The 16,413-nt window shown below is 34.8% G+C and overlaps 1 protein-coding gene across 1 annotated transcript in view; it reads right to left on the bottom strand.

Moving 5' to 3' along the window:
• Positions 1-16,413, bottom strand: part of LOC117180612 (putative ferric-chelate reductase 1 homolog) — a 70,489-nt gene that overhangs the window by 16,551 nt on the left and 37,525 nt on the right. Inside the window, exon 2 of the mRNA XM_033373104.1 lies at positions 8,226-8,554. Coding sequence (XP_033228995.1) covers positions 8,226-8,554 — 329 coding nt within the window. The remainder of the gene's footprint in view (positions 1-8,225; positions 8,555-16,413) is intronic.

The raw sequence follows: 16,413 nt of genomic DNA on the forward strand, positions 1-16,413 counted from the left end.
ACCATCCGGAAATGATCAATTACTTCAAAATTAAATAAATCATTAAACAAATAATGTATTATTGGAAATATATCTCCGCAAATACCTGCCTCATTATACAGCAGGCGACATCCCAGGACCCCAATATGTAAACGTAATTTTTTCAAAACTCCAGATGGCGCCGATAATTCTTTAACAGTTCGAAAATAATAAATACACAAATAGGCTAACGATCGATCAATCCCCACACGCATTTACGTAAATAGTACGTTGAGTTACAATCTTTGGAAACAATGTCTTGAAAATAACAAAAAAAACAACTTTTATATTTTAATTTCAAGTTAATAAGGTTTTAAATATTATTATTGCTAATAAAAAAAAATCAGCCCATTTCGCGGGTACATTCTCATCGCGCGCTATGCGCGTGGCTCGCTTCGATCGCAAGTTTGAGCGCGCTTAGGACGCGTGACTGTTGGTTCTCGCGCTTCGCGCTCGATAACTTATTTATCACGCGCTTCGCGCTCGTTTTTTGTGCACAGACTTTTTAAAACTAAAGGTCAAAGCATCCAGCACATTATATTATTACAATTCAAGTATGCATAGGTATAAAAAAGGCGGCCTACACAGCAGCCTCACCGTTTTTTAACTTCTTAATTATATGCCTAAATACTGTGAAATTGCTGAATGAAGGAATGTAATTTTTGGATTTTCCATTATTTTTTGTGCTGTCAAAATTTGAATTTTCGATTTTTCAAGAAAAATCAACAAGTTATAATGATAATTTTGTAGGAAATTCAAAAATCAACATTTTCCTTCTCTTGAATTTTTTTTAATATAGTGTGTTACTTGAATTAAGAATGTTATTTTCTTGTGTTTTTTTTAATTTTGTAAACGCTATAACTCTGGTAATTTTGTTTTGCGAAAAAAATTCATAAGAATACATTTTTCGTCTTTTCGAATACTATGAATATCCGCAGAGGAAATTTTGAAAAAAGTGGTCATAAAAATATTCAAAATGCACTCACTTCTTGAATTTTTTTAAAAATGGCTGGCTGACGAACTTAACCTTTAGTTTCGGACATTAGAATAGTTCACCAAAGGCCAACCTAATAGTTTAATTTTTTCATAATTTTTCATGTTCACAGGCAGATATACATACATACAGGCAGACACTTTCGTTAAAACCTGTTCGTCAGATACAGAGGGTCTCAAAACGTGGACATTTGACAAGAACTGGGGGTCAAATTTTACACAGATCTAATACCTTCTCTGATCCTTTTCCAACGTTCTGTGGGGGCTGTAAAACACCTCTATGACTAGTTAAAAAAATAATGTTTGTCACATGACCAGCCATTTCTAACTCCTCGTTAAAAATGATCATTGCGATATACCGTGACAGACCCATATTTGAGACATCATAGTAACAAAAGTAACAATAATTTAACATTTTTGCCTTATAAAATCGGTTCATTTATCGTTGAAATTAAAGATTCTAATAGTTTGTTGCCAAACAAAATTTTTTTCTAACCAAAACAGAGGTGGCAGGTGACGCCGATATTTTGTAATCTAGCCGAAGAGCCCAGTGGGCACAACATTTGGCGACGTCTTTACGATATCGTTACGTTATCTTTACGACAACTTTACGACATCCTATGTCCATGTCGTTTCGCTGTCTTTGCTATGTCGTAAAGACATCGTCAGATCATGCGACTTATTTACGATATCGTAAAGACGCCTTAACGACATGGACATAGGATGTCTTAAAGTTGTCGTAGAGATGTCGTAACGATGACGTAAAAACGTCGCCAAATTTCGTGCCCGCTGGGAGCCTTTCAGCCGTATCCGTGCATTCAGAATCAGATTTCCTACTTTCGTTAGAATTAGAGATTTCTTCATCACCTAGACCACTCTCCTAAAATTTTCTTAGCTAATAATTTTCACATTTTAAACTAGAATGAGCAAATAGTTTTTTATACATCAATATCACCTCTAATATCACATTCATCCCAGATGTTTTTTGCGTTTGCGGCAGCCCTGTGCATCTGAAAAGAAAACGGCGATCCCTTACTGTCCTAAGTTGGTTAGTTCCTAATATCTTTAGCGCGGTGCTAGTTGTCCCATCACTCCCTATTTTTGCATTGCAAGCAATGAAAGCAGACCACTTCTTTTTATTTTTTAATGACCAAATGTTATTTTCGTAAAAAAAATATTGAAATTAAAAGAATGTTACTCATTTCATATTTCAAAACAGTTTTCCAAACGATGCATATAGATGCTAATAGAAAACATGAATTTAAAACGTCAGCCAATAAACTTGCCAAACAGGAATATTAGATTTGAATTTGAATAAAAAGTTAAATATAATACTTTTTATATCTGAAAAGGCTGTAAATAATATTTATATCCATAAAATATATAACTAGTTTCGTGAAAAAAGATTTAATAGTATACAACCCAGTAGGCACAAAATTTGGCGACGTCCTTACGACATCGTTACATCTTTAGGACATCTTAACGACATCCTATGTCTATGTCGTTTCGGTGTCTTTGCGATATCGTAAAGACATCGTCAGATCATACGACTTATTTATGATACCGTAAAAACATCTTAACGACATGTACATAGGATGTCGTAAATATGTCGTAACGATGTCGTAAAGACGTCACCAAATTTTGTGCCCACTGAGAAATTCAAACTTAATATTTGAGGGTTTAGCGAGTACTTACACTATTAAATATAATGAGAAGAATGTAATTGAAATCGAAATTAAATTTTTATTCATGAAAATATGATATAAAAATATGTAAAGAACATTAAAAAAAGTTTATTTAATAATTCAAATTGTTGAAATTTAGTTAAATTCAATTAGAAATACATTATATCCATTATATATTCATAAGCGAGAGTATTCACATGGTAAGTTTAAACTTAGTAATATTCAAATTTTTCCCCGGGATTTTTACATTCCATTAATAATATTGTTATTTTGTTTTCGACAATAAACTTTGCCGCAGGATTATTGTACAACCATATAAATCATATTTTGTCTAAAGTATTTTTGGCATGGAAATAACATTTTGTTTACTAAAAAATTAAAAAAGTGATTTAGTCCCATTGCTTTCTATGTAAAAACAGGGAGTGATGGGACAACTAGCGCCGCGCTGGAGATATTAGGAACTAATCAGCTTAGGACATTTGCAAACATATTTTGACAGTTGCCGGGTCAAGTTAAAATCTGAAATATGGAGAGATGCACAGGGCTAATTTGGGGGCACGATGACATTTTGTATCGGTCAGGAGACATAGCATCGGTTGGCTTTCAAGACTTTGCGCTGATTGGTTCCTATTCTGGCGCGTTTATTTGAATCATATAATTGTTTATAAAGTAGAACTTAAAATTTTTCAAGTTCACTAATAATAATTTTTTTTTTATTCAATTGTCATTTTTTTCATTATTCTATACCATTTTAGCAACTTTTCACAGTAAAATTAGATGTTACTTTTTAGATCCTTTATCATTTTTCATGAAGATAACTAGAAAATAAAATTGTTTGAATTTTTTTGACAAATATTTGGTTAACTAGTGTCATTTTTGCATCATTTTGGATCAGCTATATGTCTGGATTAAACTTAAATATATTTTTCTTACAATAATGCTTTCACGTTAATTAAATATACCCAGGAGTCGAATCATTCCAAACCATGAGGAACCGAATTTCCTATTTTATTATTTCAACCTACTGATATAAAAGAAAAGAAATATATAACATAGAAGATTTTATTTCTTATCTCAATCCTACATGCCGAGGTTTCACAGTAAAAATAAATACTTAAAGTTATATTTGACTTAATTTTAGATTTGACTTGAATTAAGGAAGTAACTGCATTTAAGTGTGCCAACTATCTTGAATGAAGCACTAACTTATCTTAAATAAGAAAACAGCATTTTTCTACTGGAATAAAGTAAAGTATGCTCCTAATTTTTAGGTAAATCGGATAATATTTAGAGGTATCCCCACCGATTTGAAATTTCTATTGAAATTTCTATGGGGAAATTCAAGTAAAACCTTACAAATGTTACATCTTTGTCAGATATTATCGAAATCTAACACCCACCTAGAAAGTGACAGCCTTTAGTACACTTACGAAAATTATCATGTACAAAATTGATTTCCCTTACGAGGTAGGCGTGATAGATTCGACATAATTCAAAATGACAGCCATTTTCATTTTTTTTTATAAAAAATAATTAGTATTATGTGCATTGTGCAATTAAAAATTGGTAAAAAATTCAAAAGGGCAAAATGTATGATTTTAAATCAGTAGTAGGAGTTAAAACCAATTTCTAAGAAATTCAAAATGACGGCAATTGCACATACAACTAATTAATTTTTAATTACAAGCTTTATTTGGCTTTTGACCAAGATTAGCGTGACGAAATTGGAAAATTAACAGAAAAAGTCCATTTGACAAAAACTGAGATAGCCGCCATTGTAAATTTTTCAAAGTCATCAACTTTGAACATAATAATTTTTTTAGTATGCCACTTCTGTCGTGATTTGAGAAAACACCGTTAACTGCAAACAATCGAAAAATGATTCTTTTAAATTGTTGGAATCATGAAGAGAAGATGCGCCTGATTATTAAAATAATTTTTTTCAAATTGTTAATAACTTTTAAAATAATTATTACTAAATTTTGTAAAAACGCCGTTAACTGCAAAATTGGGCGAGTTGTTATTGGGAAGAGAGCCGTAACTGACCGCTAACTGCAGGATCAAATCATGCACAGCTGAATACGTCACACAAAAATTCGAGAAAAAGCCGCAACGGGCAGTTACGGACTTTACTAAATTATCGGGCGGTGATCTCGAGTCTTCGTGATTTCGAAGAGGTCCGTACGCGCTTACGGCGTTCTCCGGAATCATCGAACCCAGAGAAACAAGGTATGTAATTCGAGAAACGCCGTAACTGCATTTATTTTGAGCTACGAAATTCTTTTGCCGTGAACGGCGTTTTCTCAAATCACGGCAGGCCTATTTCTGAGGACCATGATTCGAAGAGAGACGTAACTACCCGTTATGAAATTTCAACATCCCGATCAACACCGTTAACTGCATTGTAGATAATTTTTTTCTTTGTTTTTGAAAAATTAAAAGTTTATATGCAACTTAGTAAAGAACAAGAAAAAAACTGCAGAAAATGAATTAGAATCCGCGGTACACGCGAATAAAGATTCGAACAGTTTTCGTCGATTTTCTTGGCTTCGTTTATTTTGCAGTTAACGGTACTTTCTCAAATCACGACAAACTTCCTGTGTGAGCGCTATATTCCTAAAGGATTTGATAAATTTAGGACAGCATTTTTAAGATATGAAAATAAAGATCACCGTACTCTGCAGACATTTTATTTTATAAGAATGAAGAAAAAAAAAATATATATATATAATGCAAAATATTAAACAGTATATAGTTGAGGCAAATAGATCAAGCCTTTTTTCGATCCCTTTTACAGTAACATATATTGTCATTTCAATCTATGCATCTATGCTTTAAAAGAAAGTCTTAGTGCTTTTTATCAGGCTCTTCCCAACCAGTGAAAACAAGTTCGCCTCAAATCTGTCACACGTTTGACCTCATTGTCGAGTATATCTATTATATCTCAAGTTTCTCCACACATTCAGAGTCGAGAACTTTTGAGAACTACTTTCAAGAAAATATTTTTTTCATTTTAAATATTTATTGTTTAAAAATCTTCCAAAAAGTATTCGAGGCTTGTCCTGCTAAATGTTATCTATCTTAAATAAGTAAGGAATTTAAAAACTTATTCTGTTTTCTTCAATATCAAAAAAGATCTGTTAGCATACTTTTCCAATTAACACGTTTGTAATTAGAAATTTTCCTCTCTCCATTTTCAAACGAAATTTGTTCTAATTATTTTAATTTCGGTGGATTCGAATTTTAATGCCTTATGTTAAAATTTTAATAATTTAGATTTGGAAAATTCAATATGTTAATTCTTTAATTTCGAAATGCATAAAGATATTGCAATTGAAATATATTGGAAAACTACAATTCTAAACTTAGTTTTTAGAAGTAGAGATTGAAGCGATACTTTTAATTTCAAAACCCCAATTTCGAAACGATTAACTTCGAAAACTTGTAATTAAAAGCACATACAATTGTGATAGCAATGAATTATATAATATAATGCGATTCGTGAATTCTGTCCACATTGAAGCTACTTCCTACGTTTCCATTCGTTTTCGCCTGTATATACGTTACTTTTACACGTTATTCAATGTATCGTCTTCAACATGAAGTTATTCCTTTGATTTTTAAGTTAATAATTTCGCACTTTATATAAAAATTATCAAATATTTAAACTAGTGATGCACAATTTAACAGTCAATTATTTCTAACGGCTTAGTTTAAAGTTGATAATTTAGGAATGCTTCAATTTCTAAAGGAAATTTGTAACAGTTTTATTATTAATGCTTCAAGTTTAAATTTATTTATTTTTAAAGCTTCCAATTTGAAATCATACAATTTTCAACGTTTTTAGATTCTTGAGACTTTAAAGGCTTGCAATCGCAAATTCTTCAATTGTAAACAGTGCAAATTACACTGAATTTATTTCTTTACTAAAATCTCATTTATTAGTTTCAAAAAATGCTTTTAATTACTTTGAATCTCACTTGGTACTACATCATATAATACTAATTAATAATATATTTATCATCTTAAAATTTTTTATAATTTTAGTTAAAACATAGTTTTGAATGCGCAATTATCAAACAGTTTTATTTCTGAGGCCCTGAAACAAAAGTTGTTTTTTCTGCTTCAAAAGCTTAAATTCGAAAATATTTGGGTTTAGAATGAAATTTCTTATTTTTTTCAGGATTTTAATTTTTAATTTTATAATTATGTATTTTAAATTCAAATATTGAAAATATCAGGACAATTTAACTCAAGAGTCTTCCGAAATTGCAAATTTTTACAATTGAAAGCCTAGTTAGTTCATTTTAAATTTAATAATTTTAGATTTAAATATTCTAAATCGTTTGTTCTCAATTTTAAAAGTTGAGAACTGTCTGGTTTTTTAATTTTTTCAAAATCATAGAACAATAAATTCCACAACTTTGAATTAAATGTGTATAGAATAAATTAAAAATAATGAAAAACAAAGACCATAATTTGTCAAATTAAAAGAAAATGAAATAAAATTAAATAATTTGTTAAATTACCAGATGTTAGAACTATGCATTATAAATTGAATTATTTTTTATCAGAAAGTGTTCCAAAATATTTAACATTTAAAACTCAACTTATAAAAAAGGACAATTACGAATTCAAAGGCTTCAAATTGTTTTGTTTAATTTTTTTAAATTTAAATTGTTTAATCTACTTAAAATAATAAAAATTATATAAGTTTTGAGCATCAAAAAGTTTTAATATCACAATTTTTGGCGACTAACAATTTTTTCATATCTTAATGAAGTTCGAACTCACTTGAGTTTCAACGCTTCAGAATTTACATTTTTTATTTTTAACATTTCCGATTTGAAAGTACTTTTTATTTTAAACATTTTCTTTAGAATAATTCCATTTTTAAAGTTTATAACTAAGAGAATTTCCATTTTGAAAGGATATATTGACGGTTAATTTTTTATTTTTTTATTTTAAGCAATTTTTTTAAATTAATTTTTTTAATATCATAACAATAGAAAAATCTAAAATTTCAGCAGTTTTCAATTTCAAAAATTCAATTTAGTTTTCAATTTTAAATTGTCAAATTTTAATCGCTTCAAACTAAAAAATCTTAAATTTTGAATTATTCAGCTTAGAATGCTTTGAATTAATAATAACACTATTTCGATTTTTTTAAATTTTCAAATGATTAAATTTTCAAAATTCGGATCTGAAAATATTTCAATTTATAAAGTTTTAGAATTGTTCTATTTTTCAAATGTTAATATGAAATAGTTCGATTTCGAGATTCTTTAGCTAAAAATAAAATTGTACAATCTCGATCTTTTTAAATTATAAATGATACAATTTCAACTCGTTCCTGCTGAAAATGTGCAATTTTCATTCCATTCAAAATGAAATCCTTTTTTGAAAATTTTATCCATCTTGAAATAACTTTAATTGGAATGTTTTTAATTCAAATCATTCAATATATTTATTTGAAGGTATTGCATTAGAGAGAATTATCGAAAGTGATGTAAAATGTAATTTGCTTACCCGGAAACCAGGTGTGCATTCAACGTGTTTAGTTAAGTCACTTGGTATGTTTGAAAATTCTCCCACTAATTCCCCGGTCTCCACGTTTACAGCTAGAATGAAGAAACCCTGATAGGGAAGTCCTTCGGGACTTCCAAGAATCAGTCGAACTCTGCCCTGCCCAGCTGAAGGCAACACTTGATATGGAGGTGGAGAGTTTTGAATTTGCGTATCAGGATGTCCTGGTGTCAATGTTAAACATGTCTTTGGCGGAGCTCCACTGCTATAACCCCAAACCGTTGTGAATAGAAGATTTGACACCAACAATGTGCACACAAGCACATTTCCTACTGCAACATGCAAAAATAATTTTAGCAGTTACACCTATTAATAAAAAAATATTTATAACGATCAAATGATTCAGATTTGATGAAATGCGGCTATGAGAGAGGACTTTCGTATAGACTACTTAAATAATTAGTTTCTTCTTAAATTATTAATGGGAAAACTTAACGATTTTAACTGATTTATAGTAAAACCAATAACAAACGAAATTAATTTTTTTTACTCACACATCTTCACCCTAAATCTCAAACATTAAACCATGTTTCCCAAACACTAATTTCCAACCTGCCATTCTCTTAAATAGGAAATACAAATTGTTTTTAAATTAAATAATATTTATAAATCATTTTGAATTGACAGTTTCTAACTCTTGAGATCATTTTTATAACATGAAGGATTACAATAAAATCTACTTTCGATTACTGAGTTGTTCTTCTTCACGACCTAATTTTCCGAACAAATATGTTATTTCTTAATCTTGCACTGGCATCCTTTTTTATTTGAAACGAGATTGGCATTTTTTCAATTCCAATCTAAATTTTCGATGCAAAAACATGAAAACTGGGACACACTTTTATGTGACATTATTTGCAATAAACTAAATATCGAAAAATCTATTACTTCAGGAATATTTTAATGAAAATATGGGAATCCATAATGAATTTGGTTAAAGTAGTGGATTGCTTTTACTTTAAAATGTATACAATTGGTTTTCAATCGAATTTCGTTCTGTTATTCAAACTAGTGGTTCTATTTCCATAAATGTCCGTTCGACGACCGGAAACTGGTTAGTTTTTCTAGTATTTCTTGCATTTGCCCAACCGGCAGGTGTTTACCGGTGACCAATAGACCACAGCTAATGACATGGCATTGCAAGTATAGTTGTTGACGCATACAAGAATGTCGACCGCAAATACCGCATATACTTGAAGCCTTGTGCTCATTTCTTCGAAACAATGCTACTACAAAGTAGGATAATGGCTTTTCTCGGTAGTAACAAGTCCAATGGCGTTTTAGGTTTGACTTCAAGAATGAAATTGATGAATGAAGACATGCGAGGAGTAAAGTGAATCTCGGGGTCGAAAACGGGAAACTTGAGATTTCCGTTCTCACAGTTCCTTAATTAATTTTAATGACGGAAGTAATTATTATTATTACTGTTGGGCAATTGTTTAACAAAAATGTTTAACAACTTTTTTTAATTTCTGTGGCCATTTTTATTTCAGAGGCTGACAACTGAAGTTAGATATTTAAATCTTAATATTCATTGTGTTTTACAATTTCGAAATTAAAATAATTTAGGCTGTATGTGAATATTACAAAAGCATTTAAACAGGAAATTTACAATTACGGCCTTTGTGTTTCGCAAATTATCATAATAATTATTATTAGCTTCAGAATTTTAATTTTTTAAACTTGAAATCCTTGAAGCTTACGCAAGTATGAATGATAAGGGTTCATTCCAATTTATGAAAGTTTTAAGGAACTTGTCTTTAGTTCATAATACCAACTACAGATTTCCCTACTTAAAAACATGGCCGTCGCTACGCGTGCCAGAGTTTTTCGGTGAAAATATGAGAGCTGGAAAAAAGGCTATTCGTACCGAAATTTTGGCATGAAGATACACCGTTAACACATTTCAAGCTTTTATAGATTCTGAATAGAAGCACGAACATTTAAAATTGATAGCCCTTAAGTTGCAATTTTTAAAATAGACACCTAAATTTAGGCTTCAGCTTTTATATTTATAAAAAAGGCCCACTGCAATCACATCGAAATCCCGAATCTAGTCCCGCTAAAGTATTAGGTGTGGGACAAATCAGGACATGAATGAATTACCAAAATAATAAAAAAATATTTTCTGTTCCACCAGCAGTTTGTAATGAAAGTGTACCGGTAAAATAACACCTATTTTTTCAAATCGTGACAGTCTTGAATAATTGTTCGGACACAAGAGCTAATGGAATTTAGGCCCCATAAAACTAGTGCTAAAATATGTGTTAAGAGGCGAAAAAATTAAAAATATGTGGCATTTTAAGAGAGCTTTTTTAGGAGAAAAGTACCGAGAAAGTCTTACTTTACAGTGAAATTCCGCCTATTTTAACAGACCCGAAACGTACACGTTCGATAGTTTTAAGGTCTGGAGAAGCCCTTACCTCTTCCACGAACTTCAGGTTGTTTCTGGCAATCGACGTACGTTTGCTGCCCCGGTCTTAGGCCTCCAGTCCATGCACGAGAACGGCCGGATCTCGGAATGGCCAGAATGAGGCGTTGACCAATCATAAACGTTTCGCGGAAATAGTGTCTTCACGCGCCGAATTGAGTCGAAATCAGCCGAAGTGTTCGAAATTTTTAAGTTCGCGCTATTTGAATTCAATAAATATAATCAATGATAATTCAGCTACGTCTTTTAAACAAATGTTATTTTAAAACATTAATTAAATTGTATCCAAGAAATAGTTTATTTCTTTGAATAATTTATTATTAATGTAATATTACAAGTTTATAATTTATAATTTTAAATAGACCCATGCTTTTCGCCAGAGATGCGCTAGCAAAAGTCGCGGTCCGTTAGCGGACCGCGACTATTGAGGACCGCGGAATATTGGGCATTGTAGCATGCCGTCACGGTTATTCTACGATAGGTGGAAATGTCAGAAAGGTTAGCATAGTTGATACATCTTGACATGGGACTGCAACTACCTTTCTGTAGAAAATATTCTAAACGCAAAAGTAAGTTATAAATGTCTGAATAGTAATATTGTTCCAGTGTAGAATGCAGTTGCGCAATTCTGTTTCATCCTTTCATGGGTTGAAGACCTTTCAGTTTCACGAAATACAATCAACTATTCGAAATTTGAGGTAAGAATAACCGATCTAATACACTAATATAGAATTATGGATATTTTATTTTCTTTAGTGACACTAAAAGGTCGTCAATCAACAAAAGGATTGAAAATAACTTTCTTTTACGTTTAGATTATTTTTTCTAAAAAGTAATATGCATTCCAATGACACCCAGTAGTGATTTCTGTGTATTTTTAGATTGAGATGTGGCGTTATATAACCTAAAAATACTATTGCCACGGTGAGAGGTAACGGCACTGCGCCATTTCAAACAAGCGTGCATAAAACATTTCAAATATATGAACTTTCAAATAGGCGTTCTTTAAAATACGCGGAAGTTTACTGTAATTTTCATTTGAAAATGTTTCAGGAGGACTGTGTACATGGGCTTTTGGAGACATGTCGTTTAGGCGTAATTTCTCCAAAAGTATTGTGAAAAATATGACTCATGTGGTATGTCTAGATTAGGAAAATAACGAGCTATGTCTATGTGCTATCAAAGGTGAAAAAATTTTTATTATAATGTAGTGGTAAGTGGAGAGGGAAGATTTCGGAAGTCTTCCCTCTCTCCTAAAAGTCGCATCTATAGGGTCTACTTCAACCGCTCGTCCTGAAAAATCTCACTTTTCAGAATAAGCTCCCTTTCTTCGCGCACGTCACATATTAAAAATATGATTGGTCAAGTTTACCCTATTTTTGAAGGCCAATTTTTCGGCTTGTGATGACTATTTCGAAAATTTCATAATACATAAACGTAGATAAAGTCTTCCTGAAAAGATTAACGTGTATAAAAGAATGATTGCTTTTAAATAAATGCTAAAGAACATGCATAAACAAAAGGCACTTTTGGGTTAAATTTTAGGCAAGTAACTATCAAACCTGGCGGCCAAATACTAAAAAGACCGCTAGGCACGCCCATGCTGTTGTACCCAATGTAATGCATACCCTTGACCGCACCCTGGAAAGTTGCATGGACCTAAGCCTAAGGTCACTATGTATACGCTTACTGGAATTCAAATGTGGCACCACTCTCAACAAAACCTTCTTAGATTAATTTCTGAATTTTCTCTTTAACCAACAATGAAATGAATAAAATTTTAAAGTTCCAAAAAATATGCTAAAAAAACTACTCTGACGTTCAACGGAATTTCGTGTTTCTTGAAATTTTGAGTCGAATGATATATACTTTTAGGAGTCACTTTTTTCATGAAAAATTTATATAATAATTCTTAACAAGTATGGTACCTTGGATCAAGCCTATTTTTATTATCATTATTAATTACTGCAATTTGACGAATATTCCTGCTATCTTATCTATTTACAAATCCAAGCATACCACATAATCTATAATCGTTAACAATGCTTTCATACAAAAAAAAATATTTGACAAATTTCTGTTCGTTGCGTTCCTCGCTTTCACAAAGCTTGTTTCACGCTTGTTCCATTTAAAAAAATTTTAAAATATGGAAAAATTAATTGAATTTGTTAAAATGGAGTGAATGTAGAAGAATTCAAATGAATTTAAGAGAATTAAAAAGGATTTAGGATAAATTAATATTTCGAAGCGAATTCCAAATGAATTATAACAAATATTTGAAAATCTCTTCAAATCTTCGAAACCCTACGAAAGCCCCCATGTCTTGTCAAACAATTAATTGAAATCTATTCAAATGTTAAAATCCCTTAAAATTGTTTAAATATCTTGAAAATGCCATGGAATATTTTAAAATATCATAAAATATTGAAGTCTTTGAAAGCCATTAATCTGCTGAAATAAATAGAAAAACATCTGTGAAATTACATAAAACTTATATTCAATTGAAATGAAGCTACTGAAATCATTAAAAAATTTCATTTTAATCTTTTAAAGTAGCTTAAACTATTTAGAAATACTTAAATCTCATTTGAAATGTTTTGCAGCTACTTAAAATGCCAAGGATTTTAGCAAAAAATACATAACAATGATATTTTAATGAAAGAATTATATATAATGAAAGTATGAAAAATGGGCACCCAACATGGAAAAGGGGACACTCCCTATAGAACGCCAAATCTTAGTCGATTTTTGTGATTTTTTTTCTTGTTGGAAGGTAAGGAATGTATATATCTGTTAAATTCAGCTGCTCGCAAATGGCCCACCAGCGGTTAGGGGGTCCACCACGCCCTCTCGGCTATCCCTTCTCCTACTCTCCCTCTCGACCCTTGGGCGCTCTCCCGAGGAGAGAGTAGCACCTCAGTACGCTTGTAGCATCTGTAGCGACAACATATCCATAAAGTGACTTCTCACCTCGAAAAACCGTCTCAAGTTATTGTGGAACTTCAATTCAACATTGGTCCCTCGAACCGGATATTCCACGCGAAGACTACACACCAGCTTGCCGGATCATAGAAAACCACTCCTCGTGCTTCCGACGAAGATGGCAGACCCGAACCCGAAGTCAAGAGCCCACGCAGCAGACGCGCTCGACGACGTGTCCTCGGCCATTCGTCTTCGAGCCCCAACCGAACGTCGCCATAGACCCAGCCACTGGACGACTGAGTAAGTACAACAAGAGCCAGTATTAATTCATTATCAGAGCTGTGACTCGATTCGCGTACGTTATGACCCTGTGGCGTCTTGCAGATCAATCGGCGGCCTCTTTTGCGCATCAGTTTGTAAACTGTAATGCGCGCCGGATTGGGAGCCGTAGCTCGACTCGCGTGCTTCATGATCCTGTGGCCTCTTGCGCAATCAATCCGTGGCCTTTATTGCACATCAGTCTGTGGCCTGCATTGCGCGCCGCATTAGGAGCTGTGTCTCGACTCCCGTGCGGCATGACCCTGCGGCGTCTTGCGCATCAGACTGTGGCCTGTCTTGCGTCTTCGTGCATCAGAGCAAGCTCGGCCTTGAAAGCAACATGAGAATCTTGCATCTAGCCTAGCCCGCATTGCAGAACTCACACGCGCATCGGGTGCATCCGCCCAGTGTATCCAACCATATCTCCTTTCACATATGTAAATTGGAGTTTCAGCATCCGCATCGGCCTCCAGTGTCCGGGGATCAGCTAGATTGCCGAAGATTTTACTTCCGCAGTTTAGCGGACAACAACAAGACTACGAGTCCTTTCGAAACCTCTTTCGCGCACTTGTGCACGATGAGCCGACCTTGAACGACGTTGAGAGACTATTCTTCCTTAAATCGTGCGTCCAGGGGAAAGCGTAGGAAGCGGTAAACAGCATCTCAAGCACTGGACGGAACTACGCGACAGCTTTGGCCGCTCTGGAGTCTGGCTATGATCAGCGACGGGTCATAGTACACGAATACCTCAAGGCGATATTCCGAATGAAGGCTCTAAAGGAAGAGTCGGCAACAGGGACTCAGCAGCTCCTGGATGAGCTGTAACGGCACCGCAGACAACTTGCCTTCTTCGGCCACCCAGTGTCTCAATGGGACGATTGGATGGGACGATCTCATAGCCACAAGTCTCAACATGGATCGTAACACAAGACGCGGTTGGGAAGTAGAGATCAGCCGAGCCGAGAAGGCCACGAACCTAGCCGTGAAATCTTCCTGACGTATAACTAGCTCACCTCCTTTCTCCAACAGCGATGCCAGATGATGCAGTCAATCAACGTAGGTCGCACCTCCATGATCACGAACCGTTGCCGCAATGGTCAGAAGGCGGTGGAGACAGGACGCCACAGGCATAACTAGCTCTTCTACCCACGGCCATGGTCATCATCGGGGCCAGACGACATCGCAGAGAGAAGATACGGCCCTACTGTATCCGTGTTCGGAAACCACTCTCATCAACATCGCCAAAAGATTAGATTACGACCTCGAGCGGGTCAACCTTGGTGTAATCGGAGTTTCAGGATCGCCTGTAGACTCGACCCGTCTGCACACACGCTTCCACCTCTATGACACGCCTCTGAACCACTCGCTTCCTTTCAAAGCCTAGACTTTAGCACATCGAGATCATTACGCCCTCTCTGTCCCTGCCCGCCGAGGAAGCAGTCTGCACCCAAGGACTCCGACTGCCTGATCCAGGGTTTTACACTCCTGGGGGAGTGGACATCATTCGCGGTGCCAAATTCTATGGCCAGCTTCTGTGCGACGTACTTTAAGCCATCCGACACGCCTGTATAGTCGGCGGAAGAACACGGGTCAGAAAACACATCCGGGACTACACAGTCTGTGCCTACGCCGATGCGAAGCCCATGAAAGAAGTCCTGGCCCCCTGTCGGCTGTCCAGGTGACTCCGTCAGCTGCCTTCTCCCGAGCAGGCATGATCTACGCTGGCCCATTTCACATCCTCAGGACGAAGGGCCACGGAGTGACGACGACTAAGGTCTATATCGCCCTCTTCGTTTGCTGGCGACCAAGGGTGTGCACCTGGAACTCGCAGGAGACATCACAAGGCAGAGCTTCCCAGCAGGGCATCACCTAGCGATTCATCCCATCCTCTGCGCCCCATTTTGGTGGACTTTGGGAAGTGGGCGTCAAGTCAGCGAAATCCCATGTGCGACGAATCGCCATGTACGAATCGCACGAATTCTTCATGCTACCACTTCTGTGCAGCCTGGAGCCGTGAGTATTTAAACAGTCTCCAACAGAGGGCCAAGTGGACTACGCCTCGTCCGTGTTGCCACGGTGCGTACAGGGATCCTACATCCGACCTATCACAAAACTTGTGAAACTGTCAATGAAGGCACAGGAATAGAACAACAGAACCGCTAACCGACAGGATCAAGGCACAAGGCCCGCTGACTAGGTGCAGGAAAATCACCCGCTAACGACGGGCGGCGCCCAACCCCTCGCAGGTGACCCACCGGCATTTATAGATTTCACCACGTTTACAAAACTATTTTTGTTGTCTAAAAAAATGAAAAATGGCGAAGATATAAACAGTCGCCGTTAAGCTGTCCGGAAGGGAGACTGAATGCGATGTACACTCCAGCACCTCGTATGATTATCCGAAACAGTCTGCGAAAAAAATTGATTGGTATATACATATGTTCACTGGATGAACCAATA

This window comes from Belonocnema kinseyi, chromosome 9 (genome assembly GCF_010883055.1).
Source record: "Belonocnema kinseyi isolate 2016_QV_RU_SX_M_011 chromosome 9, B_treatae_v1, whole genome shotgun sequence".
NCBI classification, from domain to species: Eukaryota; Metazoa; Arthropoda; class Insecta; order Hymenoptera; family Cynipidae; genus Belonocnema; species Belonocnema kinseyi.